The sequence below is a fragment of the Rhea pennata genome, chromosome 2 (assembly GCF_028389875.1).
Source record: "Rhea pennata isolate bPtePen1 chromosome 2, bPtePen1.pri, whole genome shotgun sequence".
NCBI classification, from domain to species: Eukaryota; Metazoa; Chordata; class Aves; order Rheiformes; family Rheidae; genus Rhea; species Rhea pennata.
In genome coordinates, this window is record NC_084664.1 from 75796603 (window position 1) to 75815071 (window position 18469).

The 18469-nt window shown below is 39.8% G+C and overlaps 1 protein-coding gene across 2 annotated transcripts in view; it reads left to right on the top strand.

Annotated features, from left to right (window-relative positions):
- The first annotated feature begins 1435 nt into the window (after positions 1-1435).
- The window catches only part of ADCY2 (adenylate cyclase 2), a 197919-nt gene continuing 180885 nt past the window's right edge, over positions 1436-18469 (top strand). For both annotated transcript variants that reach the window (XM_062569786.1, XM_062569787.1), the window contains exon 1: positions 1436-1692. In XM_062569786.1, the coding sequence (XP_062425770.1) occupies positions 1477-1692 (216 nt within the window). In that variant the 5' untranslated portion in view covers positions 1436-1476. The remainder of the gene's footprint in view (positions 1693-18469) is intronic.

The following is an 18469-nucleotide window of genomic DNA, read 5'->3' on the forward strand; positions in this document are numbered from 1 at the left end:
GTGAAAGCCAAGGAGCCTTTTTCTCCTTTCAGCAGGTTGAGAGGAACAGGGGAGAAGGAAGGCGAAGTCTCATTCGTATTTCAAATTCTTTCCGTCTAAGAAATGCTAGTGTCCAGATGGGATTCAGAGCTAAATATGTAGCACTGCAGGAACCAGGTTTCTCTCCTTTTTTTATGCTCATTCTTGATGTACCACTTTTTCTTCTGTAGAGAAGAGTAAGCAGTAGCTGAAAATGAAGGCCATCCTAAGTGTTAAAGGGGAAGTTTTAATTCATATCATCTTAGTAATCTGCCTTCTCTTTTATCATGTCTAATGGTTAGCCCTCAACCCTGTCTCACTGATGACCACCTATACTAGCTTCAATCCTTCCACCTTCAGTAGCAGCACCCCAAGTCCTTCCAGCTCCATGCATTACTCCAGTCATTTGGAATTGCCTGAGGGACATTATTGCCATGTTGCTTTGGTCTTTTCCTCTCCCTGGAGCACTCAGGCAACTCTGCATCTTTTGGAAGACTAAGGACATGGCAAAGCTAGAGCAGAGGCTGGAAAGTGGTTGGAGAAGCTGCAAAATGATTTGTCCTGTGGGTAGGAACAGTCAGTAGGAAAGGAAGAGGAGTATGTGCACAGTCAAAAAAATTAACTATAAATGAATGAGGGATATTTAATTTCAATAGCAATATTCTAGTTTGTTTCAAGCACCTACTTTGTTAGGAATAAGTCATTTAGAATAAGGACAGCTGGGGAAATGATTTGTTATGTTATTTCCTAACTTAAATGTCTTTTTTTGACCAGAATTAAGGCATGATTTTTGAAAAGAAGATCCAGTCTTTGGGAAAGGTACCCAGTAAAATTAGATCTGCCAAGCCTACAAGGATAATTTTAAAGTGACTTTCAACCGTATCTCCCTCTTGCGTTGAAGGATGTTGCCATGCGCCGGCAAGGAGACGGAGCACACTCTGGGAGCAGTCCCGATGCCACGTCCCCCGGCTCCCCGCAGAAGCGGCGAGACTTCAGGAAGGGCGAGGGACAGCGAGAGGAGAAAGGAGCACGGCGGCGTGTTCCTCGGGAGAGGCGCGGGGCCAGGGGTGTCTTCTGCCGCACTTTTGCCTCCAAGAAGGACACCTGCAGAACCGCTGCTGGCGAGGACGCCGGTGCTCCGGGACTCCCTGGGCACGCCGGGGCAGCCCCGGCGCTGCGGCCGCTGCTCACGCCCGGTCCGGCCCGGCCCTGCCGCCGGGCGAGGAGGGGCGAGCCGGCCGCCCCCGCCCCCGAGCGCCGGGCCAGGCAGGGGCGTGCGGGGAGGCGCTTCTCGGCGGCGCGGCGCGGCGCGGCGGGGCCCGGCTGCGCGGCGGCGCCCGGCGCACCATGCCGCGGCCGCCGCGGCTCCTCCTCTCTGCCTCCGGCGTGGCTCCGCTCCGCGACTGCTTGCAGCAGCGCTAGCGGCGGCGGCGGCTTGAGCTTCTCCCGGCGCCTCCGATGTGGCAAGAGGCGATGATGAGGAGGAGGAGACGCCGCTACCTGCTGGAGCGGGCAGAGCAAGCGGGCGGCGGCTGCGGCGAGTCCCGCTCCCGGGACTGGCTGTACGAGTCCTACTACTGCATGAGCCAGCAGCACCCGCTGCTTGTCTTCCTGCTCCTCATCGTGATGGGCGCCTGCCTGGCGCTGCTCGCTGTCTTCTTCGCCTCGGGACTGGTAAGAGACCCCCTTCCTGCACCTCCTCCCCGGTGCCCCGCTCCTTGCGCCCGCTCCGGCGGGGAGGGCGAGGATGCTGCCGCCGCCGCGGAAAGTTGCGGCGCTGCGGCCAGGGCCCTCGGGACCCGCCGCCCCGCGTGGGCGCCCCCTGCTCCACGGCCGGCTGGAGCCGTGGAGCCTCGCGGAGGCAACATTAACCGGCGCATCGCGCTTAATTCGCTTAACTCGCTGGCTCTGTTTCCTTCTAACTGGCAGATTAGCTGGACTGACCTTTTTTTTTTTTTTTTTTTTTTTTTTTTTTTTTTTTTGGGTGTGTGTGTGTGTTAGTGGCAGGATTCAAAGCTTAAAAACACGGTCCTAACAGCTAGCTGAAGCAACATTTTATGGCATGTAAAAGCTGTAAAAGCTGTCTGCTCCCCCCCCCTTTTTTTTTGTTTGTCTTTTTTTTTTTTTTTTTTTTTTCCCACTACTCATGCCATTTTTTGGCTTTTGACCCATTTTTCTGAAGAGAGCCTTTGGGGCAGCACAGCCTTCGGTTCCAACAGAATAAAAGTTGCATCTGGCAGATACCTATTCTGCATCTCGACTGTGGGGCTTCCAGCCTCTGTGAAGAAAAATATGTCACGACAGCAGCTGACAGTTGGTATCAGTTTATTCCACCCAGAAATCTGGGGCATCTTGCCCTTGTGTTGAACGCAAAGGAAAAGCTGCAGAGGGCGGTAAAATTCTTGCTCCTTACAGAGTTTTCCCTCCTGCAGTTAATGACTTGAGACAGGTTATTTGCATTACTGTATGCCTCTGAAGTAAAGAATGGGGGCTTATGGACCTTGTGGTTTTTTGTTGTTGTTGTTGTTTTTGATTTTTTTCTGGTCATCTTTTGGCCTTCTGAAAAGCTTAACATTTATTGAATACAGCTGCTAATGGCTAAACAAAGATGAGTAGGTTAGTGTAATCAAGTGGATTTTCTTTTAGAGGCATTGCGTATAACAGGATATGCTTAAACAGATAGAAAATCCTACTTTCTTGCTCATTACAATCAAACTTTTGTCTTAAAAATAGCAGGAAACTGTTGCAGGATGAAATAAATATAACTGCTGATTTTTGTCCCTGAAGGTGTTTTAGGTTTTTTTACACTTTGTTTAAATTGTCATTTGTGCTAAATGTAGACTGGGTGTAAAAGAGCTGAGGTGAAGCCAGAAATAATGGTGGTGGCTAATGTTTCAGTTGTTTAATGCCTAAATGTTTCAGCTCTGCATATATAACACCAATTAAACTGCTTATCTCATTCTGGGGTGTTAAGCCTTCCTCACATCGTGGTTCCGGGTGTCTATCCATCAGGGCTGAAGGGACCAATGCTGGAGACGGAAGTGCACCTTGTACCAGGGCTGAGGCACAGTTAGTGTGGAGACATACATTAATCAAGGTAGCAGAAGTTGAGCTTCACAGGGTTTAGCACTAAAATTCATACTTTTCAGTCATGGTATGATCTCAAGCTTGTTATTACAAGTTGCACAAACATATTTTCATAATTCTGTTTCTTAAGATAAACTGCTTACAACAGCAATGGTGGTATAACAATGGGTCCATATTGAAGGACTACTCTGAGGGAAGCAAAACTGCACACTGACAGAGTCTTGCCACACATTACAGCTTCAGAAACAGTGAATTTTCTATTCTGTCTACTTTCGGAATTCCAGATATAGTGGAAAAGGAAAAGTACTTTTTGAACCTTTTCCCTAAGCCTTTATCTTCCTGTGGCTGACAACTGGAGAGGATGAGTGGGGAGGGAGGTGGCATTCATCCTCAAAGTTTGCAATCAGCAGATGAAAGTAATTTCCAGGCAGGGAGAAAGCTTGCTGTTACATACTTTCAGCCACAGAGTATTGGACAAAATCCTTTGGATCTCTGCCCAGATGTTTACCTAAAAACATTTTTTTTATAGTCTAGTCGTGGTTTCGTTTTGATTAAAATATTCCTAAAGGTTTAAATATGTTTTTCTTGCATCTGATTTAAGAATAGATATGCTTTTTATATAGATGTGGAGTCATAGTCACTTTTTTGTGCTTGATAATATGAAAAGGTCTGAGCAGTTATGAGAATCTTGAGCTATAAAAACTAATACTAATATCTTTATTTTGTACATCCAGTATGTGATTGTTTTGATGGAACATGTAATTTTGTAAAGAAGGCACAATAGAAGTGATTTGGAATATTTCTGTGAGGATCCGTGCTATCTTTTGCATTTTTGCTATGTCTTTGATGTTAAAGGAAATCTTTCTTAACAGTTGTTTCCTTTAGATTTCATACAAAGCAATTAAGATTTTACTGAAAATTACTGAGGCCCATTGTGGAAACAAAATTCCAAAATGACTCATTGTAACACTTGATTAATGTTTCTCATTTTTATGTCAAGGGACAGCTTATGTGGGATCAGACATTGCTAGAAAAATGGGAATTCATGAAGTATTAAACATTTTTATGTTCCAAGCCTTCTTTAAAAAAAAAAAACCCTATGTCAACTAATAAAAATGAGAGGCTTTCCTCCTGTTTTAAATTTTTATTAGTTTGTTAAAATAGATCACTGTGATGTGATGATATGTCTCAGATGCCATCTTTTCTTTTTGGTAATGTATTCTTAACTGTTCCTTAAACCCAACCAACCACACAGGGATGTATTCCACTTATTCAGCTGTTTTAACCTGTCAGCACATCAGCCGTAATCTTCCTTATTTCAGATGAAAAACTTAGAAAAGCTGTTACAAAATTATAGCAAAACAGATGACTTATAAAGTATGTCTGGAAATCTGATTATGTTAACTAGACAATATACTGCTATTTATTTTTACTGAGATAGGTTTCTTAGGTGGTTTTATTTTTCTTTGTTTCAGAAGAATACTATGATTTTAACCTTTGGATTTAGCCAATCTGTATCTCCTCACATTCTGACTGTAAGATCTCCAGAGGTTTGCTCTAAAGATGACCATTCAAAGCTTGGAGTTTTAAATAATGCAATGATACTATCAGCCTTCTGAACTTCCTGTGGCAAAGTTTTTTCTATATTTCCCTGTACCTGGCAGGAATTGAAAACTAGTAAAATATAATGTACAGGACAAACTCAGTATTTCCCTCCACTCCTTTTCTCTTTTTAGTACTAAAAATTTGTCATTATTTTTAGTGGTATTCAGAATGGTTTTGTGTCTGGCCAGGGCATCTCTATTATAATTGCACTTGTAGGAAAATACTTGAATTATCCTGTCTGCTGATACATGCAGATACATATATTTTTTTCTTGGAGACCAACTCTTGCTCCATGCTCAAAGACTGCAAGCCTGCTACGCAGTACTTACCTTTGACACCAGTCTGTAACCAGTCCCTGTTTCACAGAATCCTTGCTGCCACATGTGACCATGTAGTTAAGCTGTTAAGATGTGGTTATGTGCTCACATTTGTTGGTGCAGAGCTGCAGTGGTATTGCTGGTGAGCTGAATAATGCGTTTAGTGAAAAGTGTTTCTACAGCATTGCTTTCTGATTATTCCCTATTCAGCAGCACCACAAAATGGGTTTCTGTGCATATTAGCTGGTTTGTGTTTGTCTGTGGAGCAGAGGTATTACCTGCCCCCCAAACGACTGTGTCTAAATTCCTGCAAAGTTCATGATTGTGCTGGTGGGCCTAGTTGTGATTCCTCATTTTATTGATTCATAAAACCAAGAAATAAGAGATTGACCACCAATCTACATCACTGACCTTCCCAAATAGCTTCTATAGAAAAAATGTGAATCATTGTTAAAGGAGAAATATTAACTAAGGACGTAAACCTGCAGCCTGGCAGGTGCATATTCTGCGCAGACTGGATTGCTGGCACCAGACTGTCTGAATTTACCATAGCTGATCCCAGTATGGTAGCAGAAGTAGCTGCCTCATTCTGAAGGATCACGGCCATTTTTTTAGCTGCCATCCTGGTTAGCAAAGATCGTCTCTGTGTGCAAAGAAGAGGATCGGGGAATTCAATAAGGCTCTGGGGTTTGAACTGAGGAATACCATTTCTTTGGGCCTGCAGTCAATATGAGAACAAAAATTCCTTCCTCTGATTGGTGTTACTCTCAAAAAGAAATCTTTGCTGTTTCTGGTAAAACCTGGACATCAGCCAAACCTAGAGTTCTGCCAGACTTTTGTGATGAGGATTTCTGAAATAGGGACGGAACAAACACTCTTCAAATCCATATAGGAAAAAATAGCTTTGAATTGCTGATGAGGAGACATATCCCATCGTTCTCATTGCAGTGTCTCAAGTGGTTAGGCATCTGCAGAGGGGCATCTCTTGCATACCTCTGATAATGTTCCTGTCAGTACACTGCATCTGAAAAATTCATCTACTCACACCAAAAGCACACCACATTGACATCGTGGTGGTGGTGTGCTCCTGTTCGTGAGATACTCTGTTATAACCTATGTGCAAGGAGCAAGAGGCTAGCTGTATTGTGAGTTCATGTGAACTCTCAATTTCAGACACCTTTGAGGTCAAACCAATACAGTTTAAAGTTCTTTTGGTGTAAGAGCACTAAACTATTTTCCCAAAGACCAATAGCAGCCAAGGTTTGAAAGCATTCCTGGAATCCTTGCAGACTGAAAGTAGGGTAAAGCATCTACTATGCTGTTTTCAAGCTCCAGCGTATCCATTCCCCCAAAAATGAATATTAAGGCACAGCAAAGTTAGTCAGAGTAGGAGAACCCTCATCAATTGAAGGGCAAGCTGAAACAGGCCTGTTTGTATACTTGATTTTGTGGGTTTTGTGCCCGAGAGATATCCCACCTCTTCTTAAACTCATTCTGCCAAATTATTGGTGCTATGAAGATGAGAAAGACTTCAAAACAAGTATTGTATTTATAATGCATTTTCTTTCCATAATTCCAGCAATAATTGAGCATACAGTTATGCTTTAAAGTCTCCTGCCTATCAAATTGTTCCATGAGGGAATCTTGTGGTTCTAAATTTTTTCTTTTCACATTTTTCCAGGTATATAGTTGCTGCCTTACTTTGCAGCTATAGTTGGTACAGTCTTTGCAGCTATTTGGTACAGTCTTGGGCTATTGCCATCCCTGCTTAATGCTCCTGTAATACCTTTAGTTGTCTGAGGATAGGCAATATTCCATCTTGAACCAGGCCCATAAGAGTTTCTGCCTTTTCCTAGCTTTCTGTCTGGTTTCATTCCTAGATAAGTCAGTCTGGCCTTTTGCTTGTTTCATCTGTTAATGACGCTCCTAGTACATCTGTGATTTCCTTGAGTGCTACTAAAAGCTTGTCTCATTTGCTAGTTGTTAACCAGCCTGCAAACAGAACCATCAACCATGAGCTGCGCGTGGCAACCTCACTTTGCATACCCATTTCATCCTTTGTATTTAATAACCTGAATGCTGAATAAGAAGTGGATCAAACTATAGGTATGGCTATGCTGGAAAAATTCTGAGCCTTGAGCCGTAATCTGGATAGATTATAGTTTTGTGGGTACTCTGGCCATCCCTGGTCTAGCTGATCTAATGTCACAGATTGTGACTCAGGCGCTTGATTTACATCGTAGATCGTAATCATTACTACAACTGGAACAAAAAACAAATAGCGTATTGAACAGATCTGTTGCTTACTGAGGTGCAATAGGAATAGGAAAGATGATGGATTGGGTTTACACTTGTCTGTTGTCTTTATTAGCATCAAGTCAGGTAGGTGGATTCACAAATTGTGGATTGGCTATTTCATAGTGGACCTGCCACCAAGCCTATGAACATCTCTCTGATTATCTAGCTTCAAGTTGTTTAAATAAGTTTCAAGTTCCTTGTCATAGACTGATCCATTTATAAGGACCTTAAAACTCTGTAAAAAAGATGAATAGGTTTCTTAGGCCTTCAGGAAGTATCCTAGATTAAGGAAATAAAGCAGAGGTTACAGTCCTACATCTGTATTGTGAGTGAGAAAAATTCTCTTTACCAGGGTAGCAATCACTCTGGAATCGTCCAGACTGCCCAGGGCATCACTCAAAGCTAGTGGCTGCATAGACAGAGAGTAGTGATCTGCAAATCTCTTGAGTGGTTAGACAGGCCAGCATCATGGGAAAAAAATGCAGCTGGATACCTGTAGTGTTTCATCTTGAGCCTAAATTCTCAGTAATAGACAGGCTGCGATTCCCTAAAAGTTAAGTTGTGCATATTTGAAAAAGAATTAAGTCTGCTTAAGCTGTATCAATATGTTAACATGTGAATGCCAACAGGTTAAATTTTTTATTTTTTCAGGGATCTGGACCTTGAAATAAGTGAATGAGCACAGTTCTGCATTCTTTTCCCTGCTTTCTGTCTTTCTTTGTGCATTCCCTCCTGATCTCACAGGATAAACAAACAAAAAACCCCAGCCCCATGTATTTTCCCCTGTAGATTCTTAGATCTTAAATAAGCAACCTCCAGACACTAAACCTTATCCAGATCATGCTGGAGATTCAAGGGACAATTGACTGATCTGTGTGGAAGGGTGTAAGGCAGTTGTCTGCACTTCCCCTACCAATTGCCTGGTTTTCCAAACAGTGTCTAAACATTTTCATTTATCTCCTGTCTCTAAATGGAGCTCTCTTGTTCTCAGCGGTACCTCATGATACAAGAGTCCCTTGCTATTCCGTGTGGTTTTGTGCATTTGGGAGAAGCAGAGGGAGAGCAGCATCCATCATCACTGGTCTGTCAGCTTTGCCCACAGGTCTGTTGTCTGGGTGTGTGCTTGCTCCATCTTCCTTGGTTCTAGTTCTGAAGTTACTCAGACCTGGAATGTCTGCCCCAGGGTGCAGGAACCATGGCTTCTGGCTGCATTGCTCAGAGCATGCTTCACAGGGCAGCTGGGGTAATATGTGCTGCGGCCAGAGTGCACTTCCCTTATAGCTTCAAATGTCACCAACCTGGCATATGGTCATTGAATAGTCCCACGTGATCCAGTGTGGACTGATCACTTTCTGGAGAGTGCTTTTTCCTCACTTGGGCTTGTGAAAGTAGTTTGAACATGGTTTGTCCACATGCCTCCTCAGGCAGTTGAACTATGTGGTCTGGGACTTCTTTAAGACCCCAAATGCTGCAGGATGCACGGTGGACCTGCCCACGGACTGGATAACTGGAGTTACTGTTCTGTTTTAGGAAAAATTTCCCTATCCATTTCTCCAATTTGCTAATATCTTGATTAGCCATGCAGGAAGCCCAGGAATCCTAGGAAGACTTGATTCCTTGAGCACTTTTTCCAGGAGGATCAAATTCAAGCTGAAAACTCTTGATGCTTTATGTCCTCTGGGAACTGTGTTAGGAAAGCAGAGTCCCTTTGAATTTGGCTCAGCAGAGGTTTGATAGTGCTTCTGCTATTCCTCCATTATTCCTGCAGGTGGACTGGTTGCCAGTCTCTAACACAGCATACTCTGGTAGTCCTTTTAGCGGCAGAGCGGTCGAAATACAGTCTACTCTGGTTAAGACCTAGTAAGGAAGAGTGTCTGCACTGCTGGTCCTGTAGGCTCTGTCAGCACTCGTGGTAGCTTTTCTCAGAAGGTGCCAGGTCTCTCACTTATGCTGGTTTTCTTTCCCTGTGAGTCTGCACAATTTCCAAACCTGACTGCTAGATAGAGATATTTTAGATATTTTTTTAGGTGAGGCAATGTCTGTCTAACTTGCAATACTACAACAATTTTATCAGATTATTTTTGATTTATTTGTTTTTGACTATTTTCTTAACTGTATCTTAATACAATATGTTAACAATAACCAGTTAAATAAACCCTCAACTAATACAAAATATTTGAATTTTTAAAATCTCATATGCTCTATTTCCTATGAATACATCTGAATTTTTTCCTATTACAGAGGTGTGATTTGGCTCAGTTATATTTCAAATATAAATTAACATATTGGACTTTTTTATTTGATGTTTTATCATTATGGAAGTGATACCCATTGCAGAATTTGGGCCTGATCATGGAGTCAAAACTGAAATAAGAAATCTCTTTAGTTTGAAGCCACTTTAATTGACAAGCATATGGGAGAGGGGAATGTGTCCTTTAGGGAGTAAACTTTAAGAACCTTTTCTGTGATAAGACTAATTGTATTTAGTAAGTAATTGCAAAACCTTGTGAAAAATTTGAAAAGTAATTGCACAATGTTGGTAGTGACTTTTCAATATTAAATCTGCTTTTCTCGTTATTTTATTATGCTGATATGTTAAACCTGTGGAATATTCTTATGAAAACTATTTTTGAAAGACCCGATAGAGAAATAAGTCTAAGCTTCTCTTTATCATCATTAAAAAGCCCTTCAAAATGAGCACTGTTTCCCGCTTTCTTGAAATTCATATATTCCCTTGTTCAGATGTTGTGATCCTTCCCTAAGCAAGTTCCATCCTGACATTTTTTCTGATTACAACCAGCATCTCAACCTATTATGTCAGGAGTAAAGTGTTGAAGGAAAGCTACCTTTTAGCTTTGATTTGCAAGTGACAGTCAAAATGCATAGCTGTCAGTTTTGAATAGCTCAGAGAACTAAACAAGTACTTCTGTATTTCTGACTTTTGTGAGTCTACATGGGTATGATAAAGTCACAATTTCACCTTCAGTATGTGTGACAGTGCAGCTAAACTGGAAAATGTATGTTTGAGTCTTATGAAATAAAGTCCCATAAATGTTTAAGTGATGCAGCTTTTCTATGTGTGACATATTTTGAATATATTTGACTGGAAAGCAAAAGTTTCCATAAGTATCTTACTCAAAGTTTATCTTCATGCATCCTCATTTGGGGATTTGGTATAAATAACAGCTGTATTTATCTGAATTTTTTAAGATTATTTGGATTATAATTGTAGGAAGGATTTTGAGAACATCTGAAAAGATCTAACTAAACTGAGTTATTAAACAACATTTTAAGAGAGGAATTCAGAACCAATTCATTTAGAGTAAAGCATATGAGAGTATACTGGTCACAACATTCAGTTTAAAAATAATTAAAGTGATATAAGTAAGTGCAAATTAGATCTGGATACTGAAGTAATGAGTTTAATCAAAGTACAAGCTTTCACTCACTTTGCTGCTTATTTTCTCAGCCCTCTTCTGAAGGGGCCCTTCAGGGAGTAAAATGTAATTAATTATCGTTGCACTTTGGGACATGATTTATCTTCTGTGACTGCCAGTATTGGATGGGGAAATTTTATAGGTGAGCTAGCTGATTGGGTGTTGTAGCCTCTAGAAACTGGACTGGACCAATTTGGTTTTCATAGTCTATGAAATGTTAAGACATTTGATAGAAACAGCTTTGGGTAGCTGGCAAACTGAGAATAATTCAGATAGTGCTAGGTGGCTGAAAGGCACGAAAGTCTAGTTCATGTCCCCTGACCTGCTGCAGGCTGTCTGAATCCCAGCTTATGAATCCCAGCTTATTAAATAAATAATTGTATGCACTGGCAGATTTTATTAGCAATGTGGTATACAAGAGGCAAAGAATCAGTGGAATATCAGGAGGAGGAACGCTGTGATGCTGTGACAATAGTAGATGTAAAAAGAAATAGGAGAAAATGCTCATTATTTGGGGGGTTAAAGCACTTTAGGCTGGGTGCATAGGGTTTACACAGGACATTTTTGTGTATGCACAGAGATGCTGATTCTAGCAATTATGTTTTATGCAGGGATAGGGGGTATTTTCTGTCATGAGTATTCAGAGTCATACAATAATGGCAGAATGGTCACTAACTCTTGGGATCCTCTAGCTACATGTTCATATGCAGGCAGATCAAATGAAAGCTGCTCCCTCTTGGTCTGAGATGGACAGTACCCTCAAATATCAGAATCAAAAGGTAACCATGCTCTCTCCATGAAATAGGAGGAAAGTGTTCTTAAAAGCACACGATACTACCCCATCCATATATAGTTGCTATGGTACAGCTTTGACCATGCTTGCAAACCTTCTGTTTTATATTCTTTTTGAAGTGATGCTGGTGGGAGGACCAGAATTGCCTGCAGTATTCATTATGCATTGAGGTGGCTTTGGTCAAGATTGGCTTAGGCAATGGCAATATGATGTTTTCTTTTATTTGTATCTTTTTGTTGATGTTCTGTTTTTTGAATTATTTTTGATTGCTAATGAGTACTGAAGTGATGTTTTCACGGGGCTGTCTATTATAAACACCACATATCTCCATTTCTAAATGTTAATAGTCAGCCAAGAGCTTGTCATCATGTACATAGAATAGATTGTTTTATCTGAGCTGCACCACTTCACATACATCTCCACTGTCATTTTCTTGCCTTGCAGTAAGTATTAAGAGGTCCTTTTGTAGATCTTCACAACTGGCCCACATCTTTGTCAGGTTATTCATCCATTTTTCGAATTTGATTATGGATATATTGAACAACATATATCCTAAGATTCCTGGGGACTTCAGTTGGCAACTTCCCTCCACTGTGAAAACTTCCCATTTATACTTAATCTATTTTGTGTTTTTTCAACCATTTCCTTATCCATGTGATAACTTTTAATTCATGGCAGCCTAGTTTTTAATGTCTCGGGTAACAGACCCTCTTGAAAGCCTTTTGGAAGAAACTGTCAACTGGATGCTCCATGTTGAACACTTAAGGAACTCCTGCATTATTGATGCATGAATTCTCTTTACAAAAGTCATATAAATGTATTTATATGCCCATGGATGAACAAATATGCCATGGATTAACAAATTTGCTCAGGATACTTCCCTTGGTACTTCCCTTGTTCTTTGAAAAGGATCCCAGGAAAGACAGATGTCACATCTATCACCTTCCTGTCTTTATTTAGACAGCTTTTGGTCTGAGACTCCTATATTTATAGTGTTTTCAGGACACTTACAAGGCCTGTAATCTCTTAGCTTCTAGCTTTACCCTTTTTGTTTGTGTGATCCTTTAACAGCTGCTGCATGAGACAGACATGAAAGTGTCTAAATGTTTGGTCTCATATCACCTACTTGTGGTATTTAAGCAGTTCAGCTGGGAGTCACTGAAGTTACCTGTTGTGTTTTCTTCTTTACAGCCTTTTTTATCTCTGCATTTATAATGTCATAGGTAGTTTACAAATGGGTTTGGTGATCCATCCTATATTGCCATATATTTTGATAAGCCTTTGCTGTTCAGCCTACTATTTTGATTCATAGGAACTCTGTTATTTATTGATTTTTTTCGTAGTTTGATAAAATGACTTTTACTATGATTCTTTACTTTCTTCAATTTCCTCTTTACTTTCTTCTTTTCAGTCTTTTCTGTATACTTACTTTCCTGGAACAATGCTATTTTGCTGATAGTTGTCTTTCCACCAAGTTTTCAGTATGATTGCTATATATATAATGTTGTTATCATCAGGCATTCTAATACTTTTATCTTGTTTCTTAGGCTCTCAGTATTTGTACAGAAGCAGGTATACTTTAATTTGGTTGTTCTATTTCTCTGTAACCTTTTTAAAAAGTGAGTCTGTCTGTTCTGGCTTTTCTTTGACATTTCCTTCCTGTTTATGTTTAATCATTTTCTTTGATTTGCTTGAGAATTTCAGGTCTCCTAAGACATTACCGCTTCTTCTAAATCATGTTTCTTTAACCTCTTCAGGTTGAATGTTTTCCTATGACCTTTATTTGAGGGGTCAATAAACTCATTGTTTTGTGGTCTGGATGAAGACCGGCTACCTTCCGCAAGCTCTCTCTATTCCCAAAATTCCTCTGGTTTCCCAGAATCCTCTTTTTTACACATTTTCTTAGCTCGTTATTGGACCTTTACTTTTTAATCTGTCTGCACCTAGTATTGGGGACGTTTTCTGGGAATGCTATCATGGTTTTCTGCTTCTTGACTAGCAACCAGAATCATTCTTTTGTCTTTTCTTATGTTATTGGTATTTCCACAGACTATGGCCTTTGACTCTTCCTCAACACTTCCTAGGAGCGTGTCCAAACCCTTTGTGAGATGTCATATTTTGGCATTAAGCAGAGAAGTCTGTCATCTCTGGTATTTCAGACCTGCTATTCCTGATAAACATTGCTACAGTACTGAGGCTTGTGAGTTTTACTAATCATTATCAGGCAAATTTCAGCTGGAAAAATCTGGATGTTGTTATTTTTCTACTAGGTAAGCGAGAAGATTAACAACTGTATGGAGTTAACTCACTAAACACAACCCACTGGCAAAAAGTTCTTGGCACTGTAGCCAGGCAAATGGATGGTCACAAGGGAGTTCATAATACCTACACGACTGTCCCTGTTTGTGCCTACATGCTAACTAGGACAGATGCAGTGGAGGTCAAAGAACAGCTCCTGTTGGTTTCAGCCGTAGTATTGCATTGATTCAGCATGCCAAACTCCTTGTACTGGAGGATTTTATTACACACATTCAGGACTTTGAGAACATCACATGAAAGGTTTGAGTGAAGTCTTATGATACCAATAGAGTGTCCCAATGTACTGAGAAAACCAAAATGACTTAGAGCCAACCACAAGTCAACAACAGCAACTTGGCAGCTGTAATGCCAGGCAGAATTACCTGATCCGTGTAACATGCACACTCCTGGTCTGATTGCTGAGTATTGAGGAATCAGATATCACTACATGCTGACAGACAGCATGGACTGCTTGTCAGACTTGTTAATAGAGATGAATTTCTTACGACAGCAGACACCGTGAAACAACTGCACATGGAGCCTGATACTGCAATCATTGCACTGCAAAGCCAAACACAGAATGGTGAATCAGAGGGGAAAAAATCTCCAGCATGACATTACAGAGGACTTCAGTGGAAAGTCAGAGAGACACAAACTTCAGGAGGGTTTAATTAAAAACACAGGTCAATCAATTTGCTGTTAGAGTCCATGAACATGCTGCATGAAACTCAATAAAAGATTAAGGGGGGGGGAAGCACTGGAGAAAGTATCTAACCAGACAGCTAAGTAAGAAGCACAAGAAAAACTTTGTGTTATGAAAGAGAAATGTTGGGCATAAAAGACAGGAATTTTGATAAGTTGTGGATCTATAAAGTACCATATGGGCTTGGAAATAGCATCTAGCCTTAAAGATACCACACTGTTTCTGAAGTGGAGATGGACAAGTAGTGATGGAATTGATGGAAAACAAAGCCAGCATGGCTAGCCAAAACTTTTCAATTGTTTGTTGTAAATGTTGAAGTTCAAAATGAAGCCTACAGCTTGTTAGCCAGAGCAGGGAGTGGCATCTCCTAATAAAATGGAGATTTTTCCAGCCACCTAGCAGATGGCGCACACAGTGCAGTAAACACCATAAGCCAATCCACTAAAATATAAAAGTGGGAGGAGAGGGTCACATGTAGCCAGAAGCCTTTTGCAGCTTTTTAGCATTATAGAGAAGTATTTCTTGGGGGGGGGGGGGGGGAGTGTTCAAGAACTGAAACATTGTCCATCTTTATGAAAGGAAGGATGACAATATGTCTTGTGAAAATCATTGTAGTTCTCCTTTTTGTTTAGTTCTGGAAAAGCTTCTGCCGGAAAGATGGCTGATTAAAGGAGGATGTCATGCTGTTTTGGTACATAAGTCATTGAACTAATGATCTTTGAATACTACTTTTTTTTTAATACAATCAACTTTTTTGACAAGAGATATATGAAATCTTATGTAGTTCTAATGTATTATTCACTTTTTTTATTTACATGTAAAATAAAATGTTTCATTGAACTCAGAAAAAGGTGTCTTGAATAGTGATTTTAAATAGTAAACTGTCTGAATTAATTCCAACTAAGCAGGTGGTATTTCAGATCCAGCAGGTGTCCAGTGGATGCAGACTACTGTCAAATTCCCTTAGTTGCACAGAATAAAGGAAGAAGTACCAAAAGAAAAGAGAGACCATAGAAATAGATTTTGTGCTAAAACTAGTATTTTAAGTACTTGTTTGTTTTTATAGACTACTTTATTAAGATGAGTAGCTTATATAAAACAATTGTGTGTTCTACAGCACCTCTGCTGTTTAAAATTAAACTGAAGGCATAGCATTATCTGGAAAAGGAAAGATAAGAGAAAATGAGTATTCACATTTTTATAGGAGTAATGAGATTATTGCATCTTTCTTAAGAACTTGGGGAGATTAGAAAGATTTCTAACAGCAGACTTTTTAATTTCTTCAGAAATTAAAAGTAAGATAGGAAAGACTCAAGAAGAGAGAGCTGTCAGTCAAAAGCCATGTGTTGTCAGCTTGACTACTATGTTGGCAAGTGTCAGAGTGATATTTTAATGCCATTACCTTTGTGTGTTTTAATCTCTTGAGATGAGCAATAGAAAAGTGTGTGTGCTGTATTTTTTCTGTTTTTTTGTTTTACATGGAAAATGGTCAGGGAAAGAGAACAGAACATTAAGGCTTCAAGATTTCTCTTTGCATCTGACATTCTCTTTGAACCTGCTAAACACACTGATGCTTGCAAATGCTGATCAGTATTTTACAAGTTTTAAATGTTTTTAAATGCTTAAGAATTTTAAATTCTGGAAGTTACAATTTCATGAATTTTTGGTTCCTCTGAAGTAATAGAAAATCATGGTTAAATTTAATTCCAAAATTAAATTGTTTCACATGGTCTGCTTTGGTTGGTCTGAACTTTAACACGTACTTTATATGTAGAATTGTGGAAAAATCTGCACAACACACATCAAGGCTTTCTGGAAAGCATTAAGGTGGCAATAACAGTTGTTTTTCTTTTCTCTCTCTTTCTTTCTCTCTTTCTCTCACACACACACTTCTTTTTTAATTATCTAATTTATACTCTATTCTACCTTTGCATTTCTCTTTCTTTTTAAAATGCACACGGTGTATGGTGAAATGCAAGCAGCATAGGACACCAGAAACAGATTGTTTTGTAGCTAAAACAGGTGGACTCAGTGAGGTTGCAGTAACTTACATGTGATGAGGCACTGATTCATTGTCATCTGTTTCTTTTTCTGTGTATTTGTAAACCAAAGTAAAATTATGAAATTGTGTAACAGAAAACCGAAAAAGGGGAATAAGTAAATTTTCTTTTTAAGTTTGTGATCAAAACAGAGCACAGTTAGGTGTTGAGATCAGTGTATACTTAAATAAAAAGGATATCCACTGATTAGCTGTTAATTTGGAAACAAACATTTAGGTAAATTGGTCTAATGTAAGAATATATATATGACTTTAGGTTTGTATGCATATTCTAAACTGAAATCTAAAATAAATAAATAAACTGAAATCTAAATATAATTGATTTATTATCAAGCAAAACATGTTCATCCTAGAAAGTACAAGAAATGTTTTCCTGAAATGGGAAAGGAATGTTGTTGAACTGCATATAGATATTCTAACTACTGTGTTTGTAGCCTAACCATCTTTACTGAAATACTGATTTTTTATAATTTAAATCCATGGTTTTCCTGAATGTTGGCTTCCTTCAGGAGCTTGCACATTCTTCTTCAGTGCTACTGCCTTGCCTGCATGGCAGCTCAAGGAGTGCAATGTTACCTGGGCATGCGTGCATGCTCTGACTACTCTGATGTTCCAGCAAGAACCACCTGCAATCCCACCTGGAAGTGCAGAAGTAAAAAATTTAAGTTAAATTTTGTCAGTATTATCTAGACTGATCTTGTTTAGGACATTAAAAAATAAATGGCATGGTGTTCACTGGAACGAATTTTAGAGATGGGAACAAAAATTGCAAAATTCAGGGAAACAAATAAGTAGCTCTCACTATATTGTGTATTACATTTTGTCTATTGGTGCAGAAGGTTAATGTTTGTGGCTTCATACAGCTTTATACTTCTGCAGACACCAAGGTCTGCACCTACCTTTTAAGCTCAGAGGTTTGTTTTCTGCAGGACTACCTGAGCACTTGAAAGCCTTTATGTGTGCATACTTTTGCCAGATTAGTGTTTGCATTTCTAAATTAGCACTGTAATTTCTTGACCCTTCTGTGGCTTATAGGCTGATCATCAGTGTTGAAATAATAATTGCTTAAATGTGTGACTTCTTAAATTTAAAAGGGAAGAAAGAATATAAAGAGATGAAAGATGAACAGACTTTAGTCACCTTTCAATAGTGGATGCACGGTTTCATTTCTGCACATGGAAAGCAAGAGGAAAACATGAGTGAGGGAAATCTGCTGTGGTTCAGTTTTATTCAGCTCTTCTCCTCTTCCCCCTAAAAAAGAAAGCAAAAACATAGCTTAAGCATACTATTTGAAAGGTGAGAAAGGCAAAAGTTACTTCTTGTGTGTATCAAGGCTGTGCTAGCTGAAGACATAGAAGGGCCTGCTTTGTGCCCTGGGGAAATGTACAGATGTCCCTGCTGCAGTAGCTGAGTGTTTGAAGCATGCAGTATGCATGTGGTCATGCTCACAAACCAACCCAAAAAGAAGTTTGGGGAGAGGAAGATGAGGGAGCATTAAAGCAAGTCTCTCCTTATATACAGCAAGTTGCATAACTGATCTTTTATTAGATCTGGTCAGGAAAAAGAATACTGAGAAATGCCGAAAGAGTAAATTTTCAGTTACACTGTAATGGTAGCAATTCTTGTCCAAATAGAAAAGGGGGGAAAAAAAAGCAATAAAAAGCTTTTAAGCAAAATGTTAAGTATTTGAGTTGAGAAAACAGTACTGGGAAGGATTTATCAGGACACTAAAAAGCAACTATAAACCTAGGCAGAAAGAAATGTTATTTCTTTATGCTTAAGCATGTTAAAAATCATCAGATAAGTAGTTCCAGATTGTTCCAAAGATTTCGTCGGGATGTGAAATAGATTTGT